Source organism: Haplochromis burtoni, unplaced genomic scaffold (genome assembly GCF_018398535.1).
Source record: "Haplochromis burtoni strain Fernald_Lab_line unplaced genomic scaffold, NCSU_Asbu1 Contig_774, whole genome shotgun sequence".
NCBI lineage: Eukaryota > Metazoa > Chordata > Actinopteri > Cichliformes > Cichlidae > Haplochromis > Haplochromis burtoni.
This window is the reverse complement of record NW_024583135.1, coordinates 25,500-53,260: the sequence shown is the minus strand read 5'-3', so window position 1 is coordinate 53,260 and position 27,761 is coordinate 25,500. Positions and strand designations below refer to the sequence as shown.

The window sequence follows — 27,761 nt, the reverse complement described above, 5'->3', positions numbered from 1 at the left end:
TGAACTGCAGAGACAAATTCTGCATTATTCTTTCTATTTATTTATCACATTACTTATTATTTTAATATTTTATTCAAAGGGCTAAAACGAAACATGGTAACCAGGTTAACATTAGCAGCACTAGTTTCTTTTGAAATTTGGAATCTTTTTAGAAAGAATTTGTATCTTTGTAGAAATATGAAAGTATGCGGGCCCTCCTTTACGCCGTGCTACGTCCCTGTTGCCGGTGTGGTCACTGAGTGCTGCAATATGTGGGAAACGTGTAGCTCAGCGGGTGTCCTCTTTTGTCTCGTGCTCTCTCACACGGGCGCGCTCGTGCAACTAAGCGCCTACGTCAGAAAAAAGGGAGAACAACACTGTCAGTGAGCACTGAGTGTACAACAGCCATTGTGTTTGGGATAAGCCGGTGGTGGTAACTACGACAGCACGAAGGCTGCCAGCAGTTTGTTATTACCGCCTAAAAACCTGACTAGCGGGCATGCCGCGCATAACCGCTTCATCAACAACACCTTGCTGATCACGTCAACATGAGCGCGCCCAACAAGTCTTCGGAGAAAAGGTTTGTGTGGTCCTCTTTTAGAAGTTTGTGGTATGTAATGCTGTGCACTCTGCATTTAGTGAAATATATAAAGAAGTAAATAAATGCCCATGAAGAGTTAACGTAGACGTTTTTAGTTCGTAATGGGATTTAGAGTCTCTTCTTTACATTCCCTGTTTACCGATAAAGCTATTTAATCCTAGTGATACTTTCAGTTTTATGAATGGACTGGAGGAAGAGTTGAATGTGTTTAATAAAAGACAAACTTGTGTCCAGAAGGTGTCAGTGTAGTGTACGCAATAAGCTGCTGAGGAAGAGCCGCGTCTGTGTCTGCTGTAAGAAAAAACAAACTTCACAGTATGCAAACATTACATCTGCATGTGGTTTCAGTCTGAAACCACATGCAGATGTAATGTTGGCAGATGTAATGCAGATGTAATGTTGACAATAATTTGTGCAAGACTTATGCTTCTGAAAGATGAATCAATATGCGTTGGCATAACTGAAGAGTAGTTTAATCTGCAGTTGATAAAGCAGCAGGTTTATGTTGTTATACTATAATCTTTCTTTCTTTGAACAGAAACGGCCCCAAAAATAAGCTGGATAAGCTTTTAAAGGAGAGAAAATGCACATTTCCCCTTCTGATCAAGGTATGGAAACAGCAATTCGTCTTACCACTGTGCTTTATTATTTCAACTGTATACTAAATCTTGAGGGGGGTTCTTTTAATTTTGCCATCATGAAAGCTTAATGTATTACATAAGTTATTATTGTTGTTGCCAAGGTTTTGTGGGGTGACGGAAGGCCTCCAAGTAACCAAACACCCCGAGTTCATCTGCAGGCCATTAAATAAATGTTATTTGGGTGATTGTGTGCTCTCAGCAGAAGTGATTTATTGGGGAACATGCTCTCCCTTGTAAAGTTCTTGGCCTGCACCATGGAAGCATCTGAGAGATGTGCTCTATTCCCATTTGCTGGGAAGAGCAAAACTACTCGATGGCGAATAGCTATGACGTTACGCGCGTCCCATATCTGAAGCTTTCCGCGCTGACACCTGTGTTAACCCCATCATCTCTTCTTCCTGGAAGGTTCCACAGCTTTAAACTGTGCCCTGCAAGGACACATTCATGCAGGGGTGGACTGATTCGCCCACCCCCTCCCTTCTGCATGAAGGGATTAGTGTGTTTCAAAGCACCTGAGACCTCCCTCGCTGAGCTCCTATCGGACACTTTTATAGTTACTGTTGATTAAACTTTTAATACAGTTTGGACCTCTTTGCCAATAGTGGACAAAGACCAGTGGAGGAGAAATTACTGCATCCTTTAATGCAACAAAGATCATGCTCACTGTTGTCTTTCTGTAAAGCATCCTGGGTTCAGCGTCATTCAGACTATTTTTAAGTAAAGCAGGGATATTTTGATAAAGAAAATAGGTGAGCAAGGTGGAGAAAAAAACGAGAGAGCATATGAATTTGGGGAATTGGGGACACCAGATTGATATTGCATGTGTGTGTGTTGGGTTTGAGAGAGTGGGAATTTAATGACCTGTGGAGAGGGCCAAATCACAGCAATAAGAAAGCCCATCGTCACTTAAAACAGCACAACCAAGCCAAGCTCGGGTTGTGTCTTCCATGTGGATTACTGCATACTGCAGAATGGGTCAGCTAAACGCATCCTTGTTTAATCCTATCATGGCTCCTCTTATTCTTTGATCCCGACACTTAAAAAAGGCCCTCAAACAGATATCCTTATTAATTAGCAATAGAACTCCCCACAGGTTGTTGAGCTAAAAGATGCCCAACATAAGAAGGCTGAAAAATCTTTGATCATCAGTGAGATATTTGATAGAGTGGTAGCTGAGGCATCATTTGAAGCTGCCACGGATGGTTAGGGTGTCAGTTCAAAAGATTTTCTGGTTTTCTAAGTTAGGCTATTGATGCGAAGCATTTGCGTCATTGCAAAATACGGACGCAAGCAGCTGCTCTCAACAGATGCTTGCTGAGACTGGAGCAGGCAGTGTCTTTTCAAGTTTGCAGCTTTCGTATATTATGACTCACTGCTCAAGTCCACTTGATCATTTAAGAATGCTTTTTATATCTCACAGTGACTCATGCATGTACTTGGACATATATGACTTACATATGGACATTCATCCCGTTACTGAAGCTCAATGTTTGGGAGCTTCATGCACGTGCACATCTCTATGTTAAGAGATTTCTTACCCCATGGCTCATGAATTAGCTGAATAAAGTTGTAACATTAAATAGTGTAATTGGAATAGCAGATCTGCAGTTGAAATTTAGCACTGAAATGCCTGCATAAAAGTTTTATAAAAGCTTGTATAAAAACACAGTAGCAGACTACGTTAGATTAAGACCTTGATTATATTTCTTGCACTTCTTGACATGCTTCACTGCATTGCACCTGGTCAGCCACCTCCACAGAATGTGGAATAAAGAGTGTGCCACCCTATTATTCTAATGAACCTTGCCCCTGATAGAGTTTCTCATCACTGCTTTGTTCCTTGATGACACCGGACCCCTGAATAAAAGCCGGTCATTTAGAGAGACATAGGGTTCACCTCTTCTGAATGACAGGCTGATATCGATGTCAGCGAGCACAGAGTTCACACTGTCACTTTACTGCAAAGTTGACTCTGCGCGTAAATTACATCTGAAGTACGATGAGCTTAATTCTAATCATGTCCTAATCAAACGATCGTTTCTTGTTTCTCATTCCGAGCGTGTTTGCGGATCTGCTTTCCTGCACTGTGTTCCCTCGAGTTTATGTTTATGCATGGAAGATGTTATGTGTGCCAACTGAACGGCCTGCGGCTTGTTTGTCACATGGCTCTCACTCGTGTCAACATGTGAATCTCCATGATCACCAAAATAGTTCCAGCCATAGCAACATTTTCATTTCTGCCAGCAATTGCTATTCCTCCCACTGGTTCCTGCAAGCTGGGCAGGTCTCATACTGCCAAGGTGTGATCCTGGTTAGGCCACCATGTCACGGCTAAATTTCACAATGGTGAGGAGGTGTAGCGATGCTGCCCCGGAGAGGATCAAGAGGCTAGAACACTCCTCGGCCGATAAACATTAATTGGATCTACAAAGAATGCTGTGTAAACAGCCACCCAGGGAGTTTAGTTAATGAGTGTCTGGTTTAGTTGCATGAAGTGTCTGTTTTCCTTTAACAGTGAGTCATGCAGTACCGAGCTGCAGGGTATGCCAACGTCCTCCCCCATCGCACCCTTTCGTTCCATCTCCATAGGCTCAGGAGAATTGTTGTGTAATCTGGTCTAATCTAAAATATCGTTATATAAAAGGACACATTTGTTGCGATTGGTTCACTGATTCCTACACAGTTTTACAGTATAATGCAATATCTAAGAATATGAGATGTGACTACTTCAAATCATCTAGTAGTTTTGCACAGTTTTGATTGAAGCAGCAAATTCAAACTTCACTGTTGGCTGAAAATGAAAAGTGTTTTAAAACCCCCACTAATAATAAGTATTTGTGTTTTTTACTATGATGATCATTTATGTAATTATAATTGCACTTCCTCTCATGAAAGCTTGTAATTGTATTACATAATCAGGATCACATTAATCAGGATTTACCTTTAAGCCACGCCTGTGCTAGCCAGAGTGTGTCAGTATACACCTGTAGAAATGGGGAAGGACTCAATGAATGTTTCATTCTTCATTGTTTGCATCCATCATGCGAGCCATGAGATTAAATCCTGCAGTTTGTGCTAATGATACACTTTGAAGGCTGTATATTGTCTGTCTTTGTCTAGCTCAAACATTGGCTGCTTTGTACCCGGGTGGTGCAAAGGCTTGTTGTGGTAGGTGACAGGAGAGTAAGTACTTTGGGGTCTGAAGTGGACAGTTGATCTTACCTAGGTGATAAGGCTCAACTTTGTCTCACCACTGGGACGCAAAAAGGTTGGCTGGTTGGTGGGTTACCATAACTTAGCATGCCAACTGATGATTAGAAAGTACAGGAGGGGATGGTTTCTAGGAAAGCTGAAAATGGAAAATTAAATGCTGTGTTGCCTGGAGATTATAGCTCACTTGGCGCAACATTAGACCCATTTGTAGACAAGGTTTGTGGTCACAGAGCTGCCAGAGATGTCAGGCCATCATCACTCACACAGGTCTGATGGCACAAGTGCGCCGACTCCATCCTCAGGTTCTCAAACCTGGCAGGGCAGAGTCTGGGGCATTTAGGTCAGCGCCCGCACCGCACACGACAGGGGGTAAATCCTGCGGTGTTGTAAACATATTTAGCAGCGAAACATATCACACACACATTTTGATTATAGAGCTGAACTCTGACACACACATGCACCTGCAAACATTTTACGCCTCAGCTGCCTCACAAGCAGGCCAATTAATTTCATCTTATTGGGTTTATTGAAATAACAGTGCAGCGGTGTGAGCCAGACATGGGGCCCTGGGTCAGGGCTCATTCCAGGGAAGGAATGCCGCAGATCTTAGATGAAAGAATAATTCATGAGGTAAGACTTCCAGCTCTATATTAATTTAGAAAGAATAAGATAAATATAGGCTATGGTGTCTTACTAGAGATTGTATCAGTAGAACTGCTGTAGAGACATCATGACTTTTAACTTGAATGCATTGAATATCTCCAAAATATTTAGTTTTGATGTGAACAGAACAACAGAGCTCTGAGTATCCAAAGCTGGATCCAATCAATGTTGATGAGACTAAACCCAGCCAGGCTATCGACTGTTACTGAGCTAGAATATGTTTTGTGTTTTTATTCTTGTAGTTGTAGGGCATCAGTACAATCGGTTTCCCGGCCTTTTTAAAATTTCACAAACAGAAAAGACTTCCAGCGTGTTTTTAATGGTTTTCAGAGAATAGCTGCACAGCGATGCAGTGCGAAGAACAGTTAGACCTGCAGGAGTACTTTTGGCTGTTGACTATGTGTCTCACTGCAGCTCAAAAGATTAAGAGAGGTGAAGAAATAGCAACGCAAAGTGTTTAAAAAAGACTATTTTCTGACTGAATCACAGAGCTTTTATGACCACATAACATTTTATTTTAGTTACAGTTAAAATCTTTGGGATTTCTTTCTGTGTTGAGGCATTCAACATGGGTGCAACGGGTAGCAAGCATTCAGTCTGTATGTTGGATTAATCTCAAACAGTGAGGGGTTTATCTGTCGGTGCCACGATGGGGAAGTATAATAATTCCACCACAGCCCCATCAACCCCCGATCAAGGCCACAGAAAAATGACCTGTGGCCCAATTCTGGTGTTTTCTGTGACAGTCTGTCTGCTAAAGGAGGCAGACAGGAAGCTCTTGTATATCTGTTTGTGGTTATTACAGTACATGAAATGGTGAAGATTGTATTATAGTGCATGGGAGGATTATACATGTAGGTGGTCCCGACAGGCCAGCACAGTTGACACAAATATGAAGTAGTAGGTCAGCCTCCACAACCATCGAACACCCCACACAAACATATAAATCACAACAATACAATATTGAAGTAAAATAAATATTATGTGCTTGAAGAGAGTTCAGCAGCTTTTTGTCACAATCTTTCGTTTTTAGAAATCTGACTCATCACACTTTGTTAGCCTCAGATCATATAATGAAATCATATCACATAGTGCCGTTTAATTTCATGTTTGTCTTTGATTTTGCTTTTATTTGCTATTTTATGACATACGTTACAACTTAAACATTAGAAAATATTCACTGGTTTGCTTTAAAGGCTTATCCAGTTCAGGGTTTGGAGGAGCTGCGGCGTATCCCAGCTGTCGAGGGGTGAGAGGAGGGGCAGGTAGACAGGTAGCACCTCACACCTTCAGTCTATTTAAAACTGGTAATTAACCGAACCTCTGGGAGAAAGCCAGAAATCCCACTCAGGACAACAAACAAGACTTTGGTCTAAAGCAACAGTGCTAACCACAAAATGTCCCCATTATTGGAAAATATCCTCATTGATATTTCCTTATTATTAATCAATTCATTAATTTATTCATCAGGACAAATCTGCTCAGTTGATTTGATTGCAGGATGTTTTTGTCAAACAGGGCAGATACTTTTCCAAATTTAGACAATATTTTACTACAAACGGTGGCTTGTGTTTCTGTTGATGGACACAAGTCGACTTGAGGTTATTTGCCTGTTTTTGTCTCACCGTCTTCACCCTGCTGGAGAGAGCCTCTCCACGTGCCTAATAAGATTTCGCTTGCCTGGGAACTGCTTAATTTTCAGCTTTACTCAAATAAAGAAACACAGACACTAACATAGCAAACATGAATGCAATCACACAGATACAAGCACACAGACCTCCTTATAGAGAATGGGGCTGAGCGGGCTAATATTCAGAATGTGGCTTGATTGTAATTACTTTAATAAAAACAGATTATCAGATGCTCTTTTAATGCAGCGACTCAATGACGACATCGTTATTGTTCTTCAGAAAAGAACTCATTTATTTCCACAGTAGGTTTAACAGACTGGGGATCTTAGCCACAACACCTTTGCAAAATTTGCACTTTTGCACAAAAACTGTTTACATATAATGTATGTTACAAGTGAGTTTATAATCACCTGTGTGACTAAAGTGTATGTGGTTGTGCCACCTTGTGAACTTGACCCATATTGCACATGGTGACATGCTGTTACTGAGACGTCTGCTGTGCATTTAAAACTGCAGATGCTGCATTGCACCTGCCAGCCGGGTCACACTACCCACATACCTCTCTGCCATGTGGGAGGGGACACTGACACGGTCTGTTTTGGCCGATAACTCATCTTCTTTCAATTTGCCTGCACCTGGCAGCGATTAGCCAAAGGCCCAACAGCATGTAAGGCACCAGGTTGCAGTCCTCTCAGAGGTGGCAGGTTGGTCATGACTTAACAGACTTACTGTTCGTTCTATCCAGATCAGAGACATTAAAAAGGTATAGCCCAGTTATATGACTGATCCAGCTGGTTGAGGGGCAAATGAATTAAATAATACAGGACAAGAGAATACAGGATGAGAGAAGTGATACAGCAGCTACTGTACCTCAAGTGTCCCAACTGGCTGACTGAGCAGTAATGGAATACAGTACCCTGGTGCTTCATGCTACAGGAATAGCAACATTTTTCCTGTCACCAAAACATGGTGATTTACAGATTTTATTTTTAGTGGAGGGGTGGAACCTGTGTGAGCACAGAGTGCTTGTGCTTACTGACAGCGTGTCCTTTGGTCTTTGGTATGACTGCAACATTTAATATGAACTGTTGCACTCTTACCTCCCTAATAACTGGACTTTAAATAGAGAGCTCCTCCGATAAATCATTTAATCATCAGCAATAAATTAAAAAGAAATACAGAGAGATAATTACAACACTTGGTTACCCAATGACTATCTGCAGTAAAAAGCTATAGTCAGCATTTGTCTCCTGTCCTGCTGTGGGCTCTGCTGTTTCTGCTGCTGTGTGTAGCAGGCAGGAGGCCAGGGGTAGCTACAGGAGGGTGGGGTGGCTAAGCTGTTTGTTAGCAAGACTGTAGCATCTCACAGGGGTTTGTGCAGCAAGTAAAGCAGCTAAAGAGGTGTAGAAGAGTAGAAGAGATGGAGGGGTGGATAAGGAGAAGCAGGCAGGGGGATATAACATCCCCGTTGTCTTTGTCTCCAGGATACAGTGACAAGTGAGAAGGAAGAGGAAAGTTGCAGGCATCTGTTGAACCACATGGGAGGGCCATTAGAGCTGCACCACCTCCCCATCTGACTTCCCCACGAAGTGCCCACCTGGGAGGATGATGAGCTCTGTACCTGTCTTTTCTCATCTGCCTAGTCCCAGCTCACCACTTCCCACCCCCTGTCCTTCACTCCCAGAGGCCTCTTTTACGGCAAAGTCAGTGCCAGGCCCCTGCTGCTTTGTCTCCGGCTCAGGATGGGTCCCCAGTCAAGTCCCATCCATACGTCACTGGCAGCAGCAGACAGAGAGCACTCCCTCACTCATAATAGCAACCGCACAAAGCAATAGCATCCTCTCAGTGTCTGTCGGCAGTCTGCCTCTCTGTTCTGGATAAAACCTGGGGCAGAGAAAAATACTTTGCAGAAACCTGACAGAGAAGAAACCACAGAGGTTTGAAATATAACCTCGTCTAAATGAATAACTCGATGAAGCAAGGTCCAGATTGTAGAGGAGTACTGTTCAGAGTCACAAGAAGTTTTCAGGGAACTTATCGTTTATGGAAACTTATCATCGCTTAGGTTTGTAGCATCGAGGTTCTGTCGAGTTGGAGAAATTTTTGTTTTTTAACAAATGGAGCTCAACTAGACCAAAAACCTACTGGAAATGCAGGCCTGGTATCATCGCTGCAATCATAATCTTTTCATTTGCTCCTCAAACAAGAGGCCATCTGTCGTTACGGCACCTCTGGATGGAAATAGTGTCTAGAGGTTGAGATGTCGTTGAGGCTGCGGCTGTGACAGCATGGAGGAGATGTGCTATGTGGGAAGACGGGACCTCACCTGCCTGCTGTGGTTTTAGCCTCCTCCATGGCTGCTGCTGGGGTAGGAACAGGAGGGTCAACCCAGAGGTATATTTAGCAACAGGACTGCCTAGATGGGACTAAAGGCAATCATTTGTTTCCATTCTCCAGACAGCCACACCCACTTATCTGTTTTTAATTAGAATTTATTTTGTTTTTTATTGATTTATTTTAAAGAAATGCTCACAGGCTTTACATTTTGTGCTATGACACCCGTCAATAAACTGTGATCCTTTGTTTCTTGATTTTTCTGTTCTCATTGTTTCTATACTCCATATCTGAGTTTTTTACTTCAGGTGCTCTCATGCGGCGTCTAATGTGTTGTCACCTGGGTGACAAAATAGAAGCTGCTTGAATACTCTTCCAGGATAAGTGTGGCAAGGTTTACAGTCCTCTATGTGCAGTCAAGATAGCTGTTTCATCTCGTTTCTAGTCTTTATGCTTGGCTAAGCTGCTTTTATTTTTAGCATGCACATGAGAGTGAAGTCAATATTCTCATCTAACCCCCCTTTTCCAGTCATGCTGCAGTACAGATGCATGGTAATGAGTTTTGTCAATATTAATGAGACTTAAAGGAGTCCTTCCACCTCTGAGAGGACCGCATGCTCACTGTCACTATGTTCACCTCCCTCTTGGATGGCTTCTCCACCAACAGGGGACAAATACTCTCAGTGGCTCAGCTCTAAACCCTAACTTATCATTGGTAGCACCTTCTTCATATTTGGTCATTGTCCAAAAATAATGCTGCAAGATTATTCAGCATTATTTATCATACAGCTTGATTTCAAAATGAGATGCTAGGTTACTGTCTAAAGTGAAAGTCAGATTGTGAGGATAAGAGCATCTTTCTGTACTGTCTTGCATGACATTTTATTTGAACTACACTCTAGGTATTTGGGAATTTAGTATATTAAATAATTGCTTTATATAGAATTTTAGCTACCTGCTAGTATCGCAGATGCTACCCTGGCTCTTTCATCCATAGACCCTTGTAATTGTTCTTTTATAGACCCAGTCATGTTACTAACCTTCTGCCTAGAAATCTGAATTTGTGAGCTTTGCATTATCTAATTTTCCAGTTGTCATTGCCGGCTTAATTTCAAGCATTTAAACGTCTTTGGAAACAGGATTGTATGTCTGACTAAACAAATACAGCAAGAGAAATAAGAGAACAAGAGAACAGATAAGAGTATAATGAGGGTAGTAGCAGCAGCTTCCTCAATAGATGCTCATTCCCAGAGCTGATTACTGAAGTAGCCGCTGTTGTTGCATAACTGCTGTCGTCTTATCATATTCATCTCTTGTACTGGTTCCGGGCTAATCAGCACATGGAGCACTGAGTTGTTTCCCTCCTGCAGTGTGGATTAGTCACTGGAAAGCAAATAATCTCGTCTTACATTTGCATCATGAGATAAACATGATGCAAATAGGTTTTGTTTTGTTGTAAACAGCAGCCATTTTGACATTTTACAGCAGGGTAAACAAAGGTAATTAAACATTTTAATCGTGTCTTTTTTGGCTCAGTGTAATAAATGATAGTTCCACCTGAGTTTACCTGGCCATAAACTGTCAGAATGGCTGTTGTGAAAGGGCCCCATGCTCTAATATGACTTTGAAGGGTAAGGTGTGTTTCATATGTCAGTCAGGGTTCAAAACACGTAACTGTTGTGTCAAGGTGAAATGAAAGTTCATTGCTATTTCTTCTAGGTTTTACGTAGGGCCGCCACAAACAATTATTTTGATAGTCGACTAGTCACCGATTATTTTTGCGATTAGTCGACTAATCAGATCATCATCCATTGGACGTAAAGCGTACAGCTTATTGCACCAGCAGCATCTGCTCTTATATAACTATCATTAGCTTACAGCTTTAAGTGTTTAAGGTCTGTGCTAACTAAAAATAAAGACAAGATGATATTTTATTAAATTTTAATGAAATTTGCAGATTGTTTAGGTGGAGTTTAATAAACTCCTTGCTATCTAAAATATAACAGGACACCGGAGTAAATTCTCGAGCATCTCACACTTCTGATAATCAGCTGTCTGCTTGACGTTTATTCAGCTGTGTAAAAACTATAACTTTAATCTCAGCCAAACCGATTTACTCAGGAACAAATGAAAACCATTTGCCGGGAGTCCGGTGTTCTCACGGCTCTAGTGAGCCTAGCCCCCGGCTAGCTATCAAGCTAGTGGGTAACAGATGTCTCCGAAAACGTCGGAGCGCTTTTGAAAATATGCGGTGTCCTGATAAACTGAGCAGATATTTGAGGTTTACACAGCTACATTCCCGCCTGAAAATATGTTAAATCGTTTATTTTGTGACCCAGAAAGAATAATAAGAGTAATATTAAAACTAACTAGCTGCCGCCATTGTTGGAAACTGAGCTGGGCCGCGCTATGAATTCTGGGATAGGTTGGGCCACGAAGTATTCACCCGACCCTTCCTTCAAATCTGGGGAAATGAAGGGCGCATTTGTCTGAGTCTTCGAATTTGGACAGTCTTCGTCGATTCGCTGTAGCGTAATCGGCCTCCAAATGCGGGCACTGTCACTACCCGATCCGTACCGGAAACCCGATCGGTACCACGCACGTGCAAAAGGCCACTACTTCCGCTCGAAGCCTTTTATGATGGTTACGGGTAGGGATGGGTACCGGTATCCGGTGCCATGATGGCACCGGTTCTGACATAAACAGTAGTAACCAGACCGAAAAGCAGCGCACATTTCGGTGCTTTTTCCTGAGCTGTGATACACTTTAGATTCTAGCCAATCATTTTACGTTTCCGAGGATAGTAGGCGGGCCAGGTACGTACGTTCTTTTAGAGCAGAGCTACAGATTAAAAATGCCCAAGGCAAAGCGGTCAAAAGTCTGGCTGTACTTCACAGCAAAATATGCAAACTCAGCAGCAACAAGTGCTTTAAGCTGATACTGTGATACTGTCAAAGGAGGTAACACCTCAAATCCGATGAAACACCTGGCGACGCATAGCGTTTTTTAAAAGCCGAGAAATGCGCCGTATTTGATAGCTTGCTGCGAGACCTCACACCGAGCACATCTACTGCGGGTGTGGTGCCTGTTATCGGACCCGGAGTTAGCAACATCCCCCAAAAACCCGAAGAGGAGAGTCCTGGCCCCTAGCCCTGCCAGTGTAGCAGAAATGATGACGGATGATGATGCAGCAGCAGCCGTTCTTCTCTGCGTGAGTAGCTTAATGTTGTTCGTGTGTAATTTACGTTGAGTAGGCTAACCACGTTATTACATTAATGCATGTAAGGTGAACTAGCAAACATCATCATAGCTACATGCGGCTGTCTTCTTGTTTGATGGCAGATACTCCCTTCACCCTGGCCAAAAAGGCTAAAATGACCAAAGAAAAAGTGGAAAACAGTTAAACATGAGAGGTTTTTGGACAAAGTTTGTGTTTTTTCCATTGTTTAAGCACTGCTTCCAGCCAAGAGTGATACCATATATGCCCCATAGCTGCAGAAAAGGCTAACATTGTTATCTTTTTACAAAAAAACAGCTGAACATGAGAGGTTTTTGGACCAATTTTGTGTTCTCCATTCTTTAAGCACCGGTTTGAGCACCGTTTAAGCACCGGCACCGTTTCAAAAGTACCGGTTTGGCACCGGTATCGGATAAAACCTAAACAATACCCATCCCTAGTTATGGGTCAGATTATCTGTTGAGATGTTAAGAATAATAAGCATCTCTTAAAATGTTTGCAATAATGAAACATTTCAATATAATGTAGACAAAAACGAAAAATAAAAAGATAGTTACGGATCAGGACTCCCCGATCCATACCGCGCATGTGCAGATGTTCTCTTCTTCTTCTGTTTTGTTTAATGGCAGTTTACTCCCCAGTGTACGGGGATACCACCACCTGCTGACCGAGCGAATGAACCCTATTGTAAACTGAACTAGCGTCATTACAAACGCGTATTCAACTGTGGTTATTGAGTGTTTATTCTTGTCTGTGTGGAGAGGATTGTTGGAATAGTAATGATGATGTCTGCTATAATTGTCAATTGTCAGTAAACACTTAACCTGGCTGATGAATCTTCATGTGACATATTACTAAGTCAGTATTTTTAAGTATATAATTAGGTGCCATTCTTCTTATTTTATGGCACTGTTGTTCAATCGGGGTACGCACGCTGTTGAGGAGAAAAGCATGAATTTGTTTGTATACGGATTATCCATTGTTTAAATGTCCCGGGCAGTCGAAAAGGAGGCAGAGCTGTTGAGAAATGCTAGGAGCCAACTGGGCGCTAACCGTGTCACTCAAATACAGTAGCTGTGTCCCAAAACCTCGGCTGCATCCTCCGGAGGCCGCATTTGAAGGCCGATTACGTCACAGCCAGGCGACAAAGGCTGTCCCAATTCGTCGACTCCTTCAAATGCAGCCGACAAATACGTCCTTCATTTTCCCGAATTTGAAGGATTTGGGTGTTTCCTTCGTGGCACACCATATCCCAGAATTCATAGCGTGGCCCAGCCAATTTCAGTTTCCAACAATGGCGGCTGCTGCTAAGTTTTAATATTACTCTTATTATGTGTCACAAAATAAACTTTTAACATATTTTCAGGTGAGAAAGTAGCCGTGTAAACTACAAATATCTGCTCAGTTTATCAAGACATCGCATATTTGCAAAAGTGCGCCGACGTTTTTGGAGACGTCTGTTACCCACCAGCTCGATAGCAAGCCGGGGGGGTTCAATGGTCACTCCAGCCGGCGAGAGCAGCGGACTCCCGGCTTCATCGTTTTCAGACCCTCGCTCTGTCGCTACTCAGGTTAAACATGATATAAGTCACTCGAATAACTTAAAAATGTAATTGTTTGGCTTTTTTCTGTGTTTTATTTGTTTTGGAGTAAATCAGTTTGGCTGAGATCAAAGTTATTAGATTAAATAAAACTTTATAAATCCATCAGGTGGGTTCCTCCGGGATTTTCACACAGCTGAATAAACGTCAAACAGAAAATTAAGCAGAAGTGTGAGACGGTCAAGAATTTACGCCAGTATCCTGTTATATTTTAGTTCGTTTATTAAACTCCACCGACACAGCGGTGACGCAAATCTGAAGGCTAGACCATCCCATTTCACAAGCCTCACACTTCCGGCCTTCTCGGTCTCCGACTACTAAATTAGTCGTCGACGATTTTGATAGTCGACGTAATAGTGACTAGTCGACTAATCGTGGCAGCCCTAGTTTTATGAAGTTCTTTTAAAGTGTGCTAAGGCTAACAAATGTGTTGAAATGCGTTGAGTGCATTAATCACTGTTTTGACATTCTGTTTTATAGAATACTTCTTATATAGCACTTTTCTGCTCTACTTGAACACTAAAAGGGCTTGGTACAACTCCACTCATTCACCCAAGCCTAATTGCTTCGTATCTATCATTCACACTATGATAATCAGAGAGCAATTTGAGGTTTAGTATCTTGCTCAAGGAGCTGAGATTTTAGTTCATTTTTATCAACTACTTGACCCTGCAGTGCACACACAAATGGCACAGGACTGTAAAACATGGCAGATTTTAGCAGAACTGCTTAATTTTAATTAATGTTGGCAGAAAGACACAAAAGGAATAAGAAAAGTTTTAATCCAGTAAACCTGCTGGATTTATCTGAATGTAGCTACTGTGGAAAACACATCGCGCGTGTGCGTGTCACTTAAAGATGAAGACTCATCTTGAAGAACGACGGTGAGACCGTGCGTTACTTGCGCGCTTTCGACAGCGCAGAGGTTTCTGGACCTCACTTTGAAAATAGTCTACAAAACATTTACAGTACCTGAAGTGAGCTCAAGCATTGTGGCCAGTACGTGCGTGCGTTGGTGTAGCCCTCGCTGCACAGCGTCGGTGTTGGAGAGCGCATCAGTCACACCGCATGGTGTAGGTGGACGACAGCAAACGGATAAAAAAACCAACAAATCTATATCGGGACAGCCCCAGCTGTCAGCGGCAGAAACCTGAACAGGTGGCTCCTCCGGTGTCTTAGCAGAACGCGTCACGGCACAACAGCTTGTCTCGCGGGCTAATCTCCTCTCTGACGACAGTGCATTTACCGTGTGCGCGTAAAACCGGGAGTACGGCAGCTTTGGGTTGCGGGAATCTGATCAGTCATCGGGATTTTCCTCATCAGTGTTGATTCAGTGTTTATGACGAAGTTGGACTTCTGGAAAGTGCGCCTTGTTTTTGAGGTTGGACGGACAGAGTTGGATATAATGACTTGGATTTCGTAATTTCTCCTTTGTTTTTGGATTGTCAAGGCTGATAACACAGCATGCTGCCAGAAATAAATAACAAGGTGAGGAGTTGTTTGTTCGCTGGATACTAGACTGACTGTCTGGTAGCAAAGCAGGAAGTTCTTATTAATCGAATAGGGATCAATATTCCAGTTTACAGGCAGTTTATTGGAAAATTACAAAAACAAATTGACGATACTCATAAAAGTTTCCTGGGATTATTTTATGGGATCATAATGTTGTCTGTGTTATATTGTTACGATACAGACAATATGAATATGCTCTATGAATATTAATATTATCACTGCTTTATCTCCACTGTCACCAGTGCCAGAGCATGTGTTATCTTCATTTTTAGATTACTTTTGCTCTGATACAGGGCTAACATCCCTGATAATTGTAGGACAGACCTCTAACAGGTAAACTTTTATAATGAAACTATAGTAAAAATCTACCATTTTTATTGTATTCACTTTTTAAAAAACTCATTCCAAGAATATTAAACGTAACTTTGAAATGATTTCCATTTCTCTTTCATAAGCTATCCTACTTGAGTGCTTATTTCGCAGTCCACTCCCTTTCCCCTGAGTGCATGCCAAGTTATGATGAAAAATCTGATCCATTTCTATTTCAGTCGTTGTTTAGCCTACTTACTTCAGTGTTTGTTGTGCTGACAGATTCTGTAAGTCTATATGTGTTCTGGTATATTTTTCACACCTTACATGGGAACTGACATAAATTTAACCTTTGCTGTTTTTGGCACTTTAAAGAATTGTAGCCTTTTTTTCCTGCATGAGTGAAAAAATGCAAAATTCCTTTTTACAAATTATGTCTAAAACTAAGGACTAGCACTATTTGTGATCACATGGTTTGATGACTATTTACCACCACTTTACATCCATCCTTTTCCTTGTGCTCACATTCAGCATGCGATGTGCAATACAAAATAAATGGAGAGCACGATTAGACATGTCTGACAGATGACAGTGTTCATGAGCAGCAGGTTTTAGTTTGTTGGTGTTTACCTCAATGGCTCCTGGTTTTATTGCTTTGCTTTAACCCTTTAACCAGTTGACCCTAATGGTGGACTGTTTTAAGGTCAACCTGCTCTCATACACCTGTCGAGATGATCCTACATCCAGCTAAGACTTAACCACATCAATAAAGGCATGGCTTTTGCTGTCTTGATTGTAGGTCCATTGTTTATTTGGGATGAGAGCAAATATCCTTTTTGTATATGGTCCCTCCGACCTTCGTGTTAATGGATTATGGATTTACATGGGCAAAGGGAGCACACGTTTATTGCATGTACAATAAAAGTTTGTCCAAGTCTTACAGTGTTACAGTTCATCCAAAAACAGAATTCAATTTATTGTTTTTAAGAAAAAAAAGTGAAAACAAAATGTGCTCATTTACTTATTCAGTGTCAGCTGATGTATATGCATCTATAACAGTGGAATAAAAGGTCACAGGTCACATTTGCCTTATTGTGATGTCACTGGGTTTCCAGTGGCTCAGTACTCATTAGCCAGGCTTACAGCACACCTGTACAGGTGATGTTTAAGAAGTCAACCTGTCACAGTGACCTACATGGCTCCAGCTGTCACTCACTCACAACATTGTAACATGACCACATTATTGTACCCTACTCCTTGTTAGTGTTAATCTGAAGAACTGTATTGACTTTAATGTAAAGGGAGAACCCAGAGAGCGCCTGTATCCAGTTAAGCTTTAACAAAAAGTCGAATCAGCTAGTTGGGTTAATTGACCTTCTTCACTCTGTAGACAGTTCTGTGGTGACGCTGACTTGATGTTGCATTTGCTCCTCAGTCAATGATACAGATTAAGATTGTGATCTGGAAGCTGTTTTCCATCTAGCACCTGCAGACAGCAACCCAACCTGGCCTGTCTCGCCCTCGTCCTTTCTGCCAGGCTGATGGAGTGAGTTTAACACATATCCCCGTATGAAGCTAAGCTTTATTTCACCCATATGGTGTCATTCGACACAGTTGTGAGCTCAACCGCTGATTAATAAGGCACGTGTAAGCTGGCTTGGTGATGAAGCGACGCACACAGAATCATCCCAAACGTGTGTGGTACTTTTTTAGAACAGCGTTTATTGCTTCCCTGTAATGCATTCAGTCCAATGATTCTCCTGTGAGGACTGGCTCGGAAGCACGTGCACACCTACTGCAGAGCACATGGACGTGCACATGAGCACATGCTTACACAAACTATGCACAAAGGGAAATTTAAAGTGAGAGGCTTGGTGTTGCTGGGTTTTTGCAGATGTGATCTATTTTAGGCTCACAGTGCATTATTTTAGCTCGTCTGGTTTCAGCCCCGCTCAGCTGCCTAGAGGCTGTGTGTTTCTGAAGAGACTGGGGAATCCAGCACAAGTAGACACTTAATTATTATCTTACATGCCTGCTTTAATCTGCTGTCTTTTTTGGTGTAAAGGGATTCCTTTATTTGACTTGGACACGTTGTCCAATTGCATCACGCTGTAAAAATAAGTCACTGCAGGAGAAAAATGTGGTTACCCATTGTATCTATTTTATTTCCAGCTTGTTGGGAATAAAAGGCAGCTATTTCTCACTTTTTGTGTAGGGCATTTTATGAATCATTCTCATTCCTCCCACAGACATCACGACCAGAGGCCTTTCCTCACCCTCACAGGCTCCCAGCAGAAGGCAACCGTATTGGAACAAATCGGCCCTGCTCACAGGTCAGTGCTTTCCCTCCGAATGATGCTTAACAGCTGACCAGAACATGTTCTTTAGCCAAGTCTATCCTCCACGGATGCCAACCTTTTCTTTTTGCATTCAAACTAATGGGCTGTGTCTGACCTACTCTAACAATTTCTACAAGACAAACAAAGAAAAAGATAAACTACAGCCACTACTTTCATCTCTTTTAAATATATATATATATATATATGTGTGTGTGTGCGTTATTTAAACAACATGGCCCCCCAGTTACGTTCAGGCATGTAACTGTGTTTGCTTCCTTTGCCTGTTGTGGCAGGTGCTTGTGACTATATTTAGCTTATCTCTATGCGTCATAACCAAGTTGGCAGATCTTGCAGCAGCTCTTAACACGTGAGATGAAATATCAGAATTTATGAAAGTGCTTTTTTATGGAATGCTATCAATAATTAATATGTAAGAGTTTAATTTTCATCCATCCATTGCTAAAGGGGATGCAGTATCACTATGGATGTAGGGAATCTCTGTTTTCCGTGACATCTGAGTTCAATACATAAAAACGTGAGAAAAAAAACCCTGTTGTCACAGACGGTTCTGCAGGATGTTCTCAAGAGGACTTGGCAAAGCACAGATGTCTAATTTTGCACCATCACTGCCAGGATTGAGCCTTGCAAGGCAGTGACACATGTAATCATGCTCTCGAAGCAATCAGGGTGGCAGCCTAAGAAAAGCAGGTCAGCGCACCTCACCCTCCTACAAAGCCACCACTGACAGAGTCTGTCAGAGCGCAGACTCACGGGTCTTTGTCCCCCATTTTTCTTTCACCCTGACCGGTAATTCCAGACGCTATCAGCTGGAGGTCCCGGTCACCCAAGCCTCCACCGACAAAATGCATGAAGGGACGATGAAGCAAAACAGATGAGGTGCAGTTTGCACATTCTCATGAAAAAAATGAAAGGCGCTGCAACAAGCATTTAAAATGAATATTTGGATATCACACTTGCAGCCATATTTTCATCCAATTAATTTGTCGTCTTCTTACAGCTGTCTGTTTAGATGCCTGTGTGTTTCATTCTGTCATATGAAAATGTAGAATGTGTAGAGAAATATCATTGTAGAGGTCCCAGAGCTAGCTTGTTTGTTGACCTAAATTGCCTATTTTATAATAATTTTGTTATTATGTTTTATTTTATTTTTCACTTTCTTCAAAAATCAAGCTTTACGAGTTTGGTAAACTGATCTGATAAAACTTTTCTTTTCTTTTCTAACTCTTATTCCATTTATGTTTCGCCTTTTTGTCTTGAATGCACTTACCAAATACACTTCTATAACAATTTATCTGAATCACAGAAGTTCAATTCCAGTGTGGGGACTCTGCCTCAGCTCGAGCCACCAGTGGTCCAGGTGATGGTTAGCAATGCCAAAAACCAGCAGCAGCAGTCAGACAGCATCTTGCCCCAAATTGCCAACAAAGGGGGTCCAAACAACTATCAGACACAATCGGTAAGGCTGTTATTGACTAGGCATCCATAACATAGTGAAGTAGAAGCCGTCAGCTAGTTTATTTAACTCAAAGCTGAGAAATGGCGCTGTAGTTTCAGAATCACTGTGAAAACGTAATGAGGATCCTTCATTACTATTCATCTCCCAAAATGCTAAAAGACTCTTTTATGTGTTACTTAACAGGATGAGAGGCCAAAGCCCGCTCAGCAGTTCACCACACGGTTTGGTACAACAGTCGATAAAGTGGCAGTGTCTCGCAACAGCAGGATTTTCATCAACAAGCTGGAGAAAGAGAAAGCATACGAGGGTCAAAGGTTACCCATGTCACCTGTAGGTATGTTGGTGTCAACCAGAATACAACACAAGTGAATCATAAAGGAAACGTTATTTCATATTTTGAATATATTGTGGGTGTTCCAACAAAAACACGTAACTAATATTTTTCATTGCCTTGATGGAATGAAAATAGCATGCTGGCATTGGAAGGCGATATTTCAGAATCCTCTGCATTTGGCAGATCAACGTGATACTGACTCATCCTGTCTTCCTCCTCATGCTTCCTGTTGCAGAAGCATTGAAGAACTTCCAGGATCGGCTGACAGAGTTTGAAAAGGAAGAAATCATGGATTATTCTGAGATCTGGTTCCTTGGTTTGGGTTCCCAGAAAATCGAGGGTTCCCAAGGAGCTCCACAGAACTCAGGATACGATGATGAACACGGAAGCTACATCAGGGTAATGTTTCAGAGCAAGCATTAGAGTTTTACTGGATTATAACCATCAGGCTTCATCTGTGTTGATGCCGAGGTTTTACAGCCTGCAGGAACTTATATTTTTGACCTAACACAGCAAAGACTGACAGTTAGATTAAATAAACAGGCCTAATGAAGAAATCATATGGTAGCATCTAACAAAAGGTGCAGTCAACACCCGAGTGTAGTTTCTAGAAGTTTCTTTGAAATAGAAAAGGAAAGAAATATTAATTATGATGAGGTCACCATCAGGTTGGGTCAGTTTGTCAAGAGTTTAAGTGACTCCATTCACAAGCACATCCACATATCGTACGGTTACATTGTAACCGTGGTTCTCTGAGTGAGAGACTATCTCTCCACTCCGTACAAGTGGAGAGATAGTCTCGATATGATAGAGAACCCACATGTAGTATGCAACAGTAGTAGTCGTTATGTAAAAGACATTTGTGCCATTCATTTATGCACCAACAAGCTGGCCAATGAAAACAGCATGTGACCAAACGACCTCCAGCAGCTGCGGGCACCACTCCACCGTTCAATCTGACCATGTATAAATCAGACACGTGATGGACAGTTGTGTGTCAATAGACAATATGCAATGAATGAGCTGTTAAAGGCTGAGTGACTGACCGTTGTTTAGACTCTCATATGTCTGTTGAGGCTCATCTCACTGTTACAGCCCTGACTGACAGTTGCAGGAAAGCCACTGTGGCTGTTGTGTACAAAGAAGAGAATGCTGCCTGTATTCTAAGACTAATATCACCAAGTTAATATAATGTTACGTTAGTAAATCATGATATTACTTTACATCATTTACTTTTTCTGTGATATAAAGATTTGTTTTAGTGCAAGGACAAAGTGCACAGTAGTCTCACATCCTCACTTCTCCTCTCTCTTGCTCTTTCAGGTGTTGCATGACCACATTGCCTACAGGTTCGAAGTGCTGGAAGTGATCGGGAAAGGCTCCTTCGGGCAGGTCCTAAAATGCCTGGATCACAAGAACAATGAACTTGTAGCCATAAAGATAATCCGCAATAAGAAAAGGTATGAGAAATGACAGGAAAATGTAATATGATTTATTTTTTCTTTTTGTTTGTGATCAATTCACTAAAGAATCAAAAAAGATCCTGAAATTTGTATTTTTAAAAAAAAAAAAAGAAACACTTCCTATCTTCATATACTTCTTGTTTTAAAATTGCAAGTGAAGTAAAGCTTTACAGCTCCCGACCTTTATCCTTGGACTTGCCCTCACACCGCTGTCAGATGGACATTAAACCCCCACTGAACTCATTCCAAACTAAATTTGGTCTATGTCTGAATTATTTAGTCTCAACTATTAGCTTAATATTTCAACCACCGGTGCACTACTTTTAGTACCTACTCTGGTAACAGCTATTCTTATTCAGCTACACTAACTCATCTGCCTTAACATGTATATGAACTTGAGTGAAATCCCATTCTTAATCCATAGGGCTACTCACTCAGCCATGTTCTTAGGACCTTGCTTTGTACACTGGTGCACAGTCATGTTGGAAGACGAAGGGCCATCCCCAACTGTTCTCCCAAAGTTGGGAGCATGAAATTGCCTGAAATATCTTGGTATGCTGAAGCATTAAGAGTTTCTTTCACAGGAACTAAACTCCTGAAAAACAACCACACAGCACAATCCCCCCTCCACCAGACTTTATGCTCGGCACAAACCAGGCAGACAAATACGTTCCGTCCAAACCAGTCTTGTCCATCTTTGTCACTCCAGAGTAAACCTCTCCACGGCTAGCATCCAGTGGCGGCGTGTTTTACACCACTGCATCCAAGCTTTGCATTAGACCTGGTGATGTGAGGCTTGGATGCATTTGCTTGGCCATGGAAACAATTTCCATGAAGCTCTCTACACACTGTTCTTGAGCTGATCTGAAGGTCTGCAATTTTATGTGGGTTGCTGACGTTCCCAGTCACTCCCACCTTGTTATAATACCACTCAGTCAATCGTGGAATAGTTGTGGAAATTTCACGACTGGACTTGCTGCATCGATGCAATCCACGCTGGACTTCACTGAGCTCCTGAAGCAGTCTGTGTGCCTCGGTGCTTGATTTTATACCTGTGGCCACGAAGGTGATTGGAACACCTGAATGAAATAATATGGATGGATGACTGAATACTTTTGGCAATGTAGTTTTTGTTCACTGACTCCCTATGACAGAGCGCCTAATAATTTTAACTGCTTATCTACCTGCCTCAATTGCTTGCCAGTTTTAGCTTTTAATATACTTTTATTACTTCAAATTTCTACTACTTACTTTCAAGTAGTTGTTATCTTTCCTGCTAAAGCCTGTCTACGTCTACTCAATTCTAAATTAAATTGTATTCGGGTTTTGTCACATTGCCTGTCCAGGTACAACTGGCCCGTGGTCGCTGGGCTACCTCTGGGTGGGAATCACTGCTCTATGGAATAAGTTATTTGTGACATTGAAGAAGTTAACTTTTGTCAGTCATTTGAGATCTCATGCCCCGTTGTGAGTTTTTTTCCCCCACATGTCTGCAACCTGATCACTTTACACTTCAGGACACTGCCAAATAGCAGAGACCTGATTTAGCATGGTAGAAGTCGGCACCCCAATGGTATTATCTTACCTGTCCTTCTTAACTGAGGATCACAGTGGCTGCGGTGCCAGAGTCCTGTAGGTTAGATGCAGGAGCCATTGGGTCCTACCGCTACTTCAATAATGCAGAAAACAAAATAGGTGCAACCTGGCACAGAAGAACTTTAAGCTGTGTCAGATGGCTATCTTAGATCTGATTTCTCTGCAGTGGGTATAAAGAAATATCCAGAGATATCAGGAGGCTTTTGTGCTGAAAAGCATCTCAATCAGAGAAATAAAGCTTGTACAAATACAGATCTACCTTTATACCTTTATAGAAAAGAATATCTTTATTCTGCACTTGTAGTATTAAAATATAGAAATGAGTAATGAATCAAATCACTCTTGGTGCGAATTTAAGTGTCAGCTGTAAATTTGTCTGTAGGTTTCATCACCAGGCTCTTGTGGAGCTGAAGATCTTGGATGTGATAAAGAGGAAAGACAAAGACAACCTCCACAATGTCATCCACATGAAGGAGTACTTCTACTTCCGAAATCACCTTTGCATCTCCTTTGAGCTTCTGGGGTTAGTATGTTACCTACATTCAGAAAGCAGGAATGTAAACACACTAAATAATGAAGCGTTTAATCGAGGGGATCCGCCGTCAGTCACCCTTCCCAGGTACAATAGCATGGTGTGAAGACAGTGTAGCTTATCAAAGGCAGTTCTCGCATGTCTCTGGTCTTTACTTCTAAGTAACTGCAATCAATTAGGAGTAAATTGACTACCTGTGTACCTCCAGCCAACCATGTTTTAGTATGGGTCACTACTGATATCTATTTGAGGAGAGAGAACTTTGTGTGTCACTGTGGCTCAATGACCTTTACGGGACGTCTCGATCTGCTACCTTGTCTAACATTACTGTCACCAAATCCTTTAGTTAAGGCCTTGATTGGGGCCCTATCTCTTACCCCTTCTTGCTTCATGTGTGAAGGATCTGGTTACACAGGCTAAAGAAATTCATGCTCAGAAATAGCAGGGGGATAAAGTTTTTGTATCGGTCTTCCTATGAATGGAGGCACAATCGCAGATTATTTCCAAGTAAGCGCTCAAGACTCAGTGCATGTTTTATTGTAGGTGTCAAGTGACATCAAAATGAGCAGCCTTCTTTTTCAGGGGGTTTATTTGAGGAGCATCTTTTTATAAGTGAATCCACATTGAGTACACTTGGACATGGACAAAGTATTTTCATAAAAACGTTCAGCTAAACGAAGCTTCTTTATGTGTCGTCATCTTGATGAAATAACCAAACGTCACATGTTCTTCCTTCATCTAGGGTGAACTTGTACGAGCTCATAAAAAAAAACAACTTCCAGGGCTTCAGCCTCGCCCTTATCCGGCGTTTCGCTCATGCACTTCTGAGGTGCCTGCAGATGCTGCACAGGGAGAAGATAATCCACTGCGACCTCAAACCGGTACTGACCTGCATCATAAGATAAAAAAATAATATTCGACTGATTGAAACGTAGTGAAGCAATCAAAACTGTACTGCTGTTGATGATTGCTTTGCAAGGATTACTCAGAACAATTTTGCAGATTGTGCTCCACCTTGTGGTGCATCAGAGTATTGCACTGGTACTATAGAAATTGGCGAGTTTTTTGACAGTTTGCTTCTTCTTTTCAACAGGAGAACATCCTTCTCTCTCAAAGAGGGCCAGGCAACATCAAGGTGGTCGACTTTGGCTCAAGCTGCTATGAACAACAAAGAGGTAAGAAGGCAGAAGTGGTTTGATGCACATGTACAATTAAGTAATATCACGCTAGGGAGGTGACAGAAATGTTCTCGTTTCCCTACTCATTCCCCTCTTTTAGTGTACACATATATCCAGAGTCGCTTCTACCGCTCTCCAGAGGTCATCCTGGGTCACCCTTACAGCATGGCCATTGATATGTGGAGCCTGGGCTGCATCCTAGCTGAGCTTTACACAGGCTATCCTCTCTTCCCTGGAGAGAGTGAAGTGGAGCAGATAGCTTGCATAATGGAGGTATGACAAGGAAATAACCTGTTCTGTATACAGAGATTATTGTTCATGCTTTGCAAGTGTAATTGCTTCCTTCTTATTGTGATATTTGACCTGATAGGTCCTTGGAATGCCTCCAAATGATTTTGTTCAGTCAGCATCGAGAAGGAGGTTGTTCTTTGGTGAGATTCTAATAATTTATAATCATTTATATGTTTTATTTTATGTAAAGTATGTGTTTTTAGAACTTTTCAGAGATAGTGATAACTCTAGTAAATCTGTGTGGTATTATCTGTGCAGACTCTAAAGGAAACCCAAGAAATATCACTAACAGCAAGGGGAAGAAACGGAGACCGAGTTCCAAAGAGCTTTCAGCTGTGCTGAAAACGAATGATGCTGTCTTCTTAGACTTCATCAAACGCTGCCTCAGGTACACTTCTGCTTATTTGTTCATAGGTCACATTATGATTCTTTTCTTTGTCTTTCTTAATCGACCACAATTACATTTTGCTTCCTCTGACTTGAGCTGGTAGATCATGACTATTACTTGTACGCATAAATGAATTCATCTAAATTCAAACTGTCTGCGCTTTTCAGCTGGGATCCAAGTAAGCGCATGACTCCTGATGAGGGGTTACAGCATGAGTGGATCCTACAAGGAAATTTCAACAAAGTCCGGAGCAGAACCAAGCCTGCAGCCAAGAAGACATCAGACAGTTCGACCAGCACAGACAAACAAGCTAACAGCTATCCTGGTGAGAATATGATATTTACCACATCGAAATTACTTTCCTTGATATCCATGTCACTTTTTAAATTCTTTTGTAATTGCTGCGAGCTGACATCTAATGTGCTTTGTTTCTACGGCGCAGCAGAGAAGGTCAGCTCGGAAAGCAACAGCAGCGACAAGCTGAAGAGAGACAGTTCAGAAACCGGAACAAAGATGGCTCCCGCAGAGCGTCTGCGTCCCATTGGGGCCTCGGCAGAGGAGGAGGTGTGTGAACGTGAAGGCAAGCTGTCCACAGATACCAAGCAACAGGAATGCAGCGGAGAAAGGCCCATACACATCATCATCAAACCTCAAGAGGAAGATGACACAGAGAGGAAAGATATTCAGGAGCCATCTCAGGATTTGTCACCTGCTGTCTAACAAACGGAGATAAACATGCTACAATCATGACAAATGGGAACAGAGAACATTCAAATAACACGATTGAGAAAGCTGATTTTGAAAACCCTGCACATTCACAAAGTCAGTGAAACGTTACCACTGATAGTAACAGAAATGTGTGATTTACACTCACACACAGAAAACGTCTCCGTTTCCACGTGCCGTGTAGAAAACACTGATGTATGGAGTAGAAACAACAATCAACAGCAAAGACAGACATCGTTTTTATTGTTTAAACTATTCAGTCGTAGTGTATTATCATTTGTTTGGTGAATCTTTGAGTTTTTATGACAGTGAAGTCAATCAACCAGTTGCATTTTTGAATGAAGTTGAGATGCAGTTGTTAGTTTGTCTAAACGTGTCACAAACTGTCTGCCACACAACAATGTACAGATGATACAGCATAAACTCTCTTACTGTTTATGAACCCCAAAAATCTTTGCTGTGCATTGAAAAGATGAGCTGATGTAAAAAGAAAAGAACATTGTAGAAAAAAAGATCTGAAGAACTGTGTGGTGCAATAAAGGCTGAGCCAAATGTTTTCTTTTTTCAGTTGTGATATTCAAGAAATATTTCTCATGTACATTTTAATTATAGTATGAAGTCAGTGACATACTGATTATTAATTACTTTATCGCTGTTTATTGTGGAATATATTTGACCCTTTGTTTCATATTTGTTTAACAGTTTAATTCAACAAACATTAAAGATTTGTAACAGAATTTACTGTGTATATATATATATATAAATGTATGTTTCAGCTGTAACTTCTTATACATGTCAACCACAGACCATATTATGAGAAAATATTTCAGATACTTGTGGGGGACTTAGACAAGGTTTTACTTGTTGTCTTGTTACTGTATGAAGAAATTTTGTATGTCTGTGTTATTACCAACATTTTTTATATTAGATACAAAAAGACAATCCTATTATTGATAGTTTGTGCCTTGCAGTATTAGAAATCTTGCACTTTAATATTGTGTGTGTACACCTGAAATTGCTGAATTCTTACCCGAATTTGATTTAACCTGCCAGGATCCTTTTTATTTTATAAGATCCTATATCTTATATAATGTTACAGAAGAAATTGAAAAAAAAAACCTTGCATTTTATTAGTTTTTTGTTTGTTTGTTTGTTTGTTTGTTTTGGGGTTTTTTAGTCGCCATAAAAGATCTGACATAAATTGCAGATAAGCCCGTGCCCTCGCTTTGTGTTCGCTAAGAAGGCAGATATGCTGAAATAAAGGATTGTAGCTGAAATAAAAGTCCTGATAAATCATTTTTATGACGGAATAAAAGACGAGAAAAAAGCTGTTTCAGAAACCATGTGTTTGATATATCCTTTTTATTCAACCAGAGATAAAAACGAGGCATGTTCATCACTTTGTGAGCGTCATACAGTTTGGACTACACTACTAGTACATTAATTAATCTTTTAAGTTAATGTGTTATTGGTGTAATTCGTATTTTCATGATGTAATACTCAGCAAATTAACTTCTTAACAGGTATAATAACCATCAAGTTGGCAGACATGAGGCCACAACGAAACAGCAAATAAATATTTGAATATACAATTCAGTAATAAAACAGAAACGAGACAATACCATTAATCGAAATGTATAATTATATAAGTAGTGTTTTATCAGTTTATGCTAATAAAAAGCTGAAAGTGTGAATAAATTTGTGGTTATTTATTT

At 41.2% G+C, this 27,761-nt stretch overlaps 1 protein-coding gene across 3 annotated transcripts; it reads left to right on the top strand.

Moving 5' to 3' along the window:
- The first annotated feature begins 239 nt into the window (after window positions 1-239).
- dyrk4 (dual-specificity tyrosine-(Y)-phosphorylation regulated kinase 4) lies at window positions 240-27,740 on the top strand. 3 transcript variants are annotated; one of them, XM_005950336.3, is made up of 15 exons: window positions 240-559; window positions 1,119-1,188; window positions 17,972-18,055; window positions 19,386-19,538; window positions 19,722-19,872; window positions 20,108-20,271; window positions 21,196-21,332; window positions 23,314-23,454; window positions 24,206-24,344; window positions 24,557-24,638; window positions 24,742-24,914; window positions 25,012-25,072; window positions 25,191-25,320; window positions 25,488-25,645; window positions 25,766-27,740. In XM_005950336.3, the coding sequence occupies exons 1-15, from the start codon at window positions 528-530 to the stop codon at window positions 26,038-26,040; spliced, it is 1,950 nt and encodes a 649-aa protein (XP_005950398.1). In that variant the 5' UTR covers window positions 240-527; the 3' UTR covers window positions 26,041-27,740. The 3 variants fall into 3 exon arrangements, with proteins under 3 accessions (XP_005950398.1, XP_005950397.1, XP_005950399.1); XM_005950335.3 differs by having other exon boundaries at window positions 243-559; window positions 25,763-27,740; XM_005950337.3 differs by lacking the exons at window positions 240-559; window positions 1,119-1,188 and adding an exon at window positions 14,732-15,389 and having other exon boundaries at window positions 25,763-27,740.
- Window positions 27,741-27,761: the final 21 nt, after the last annotated feature.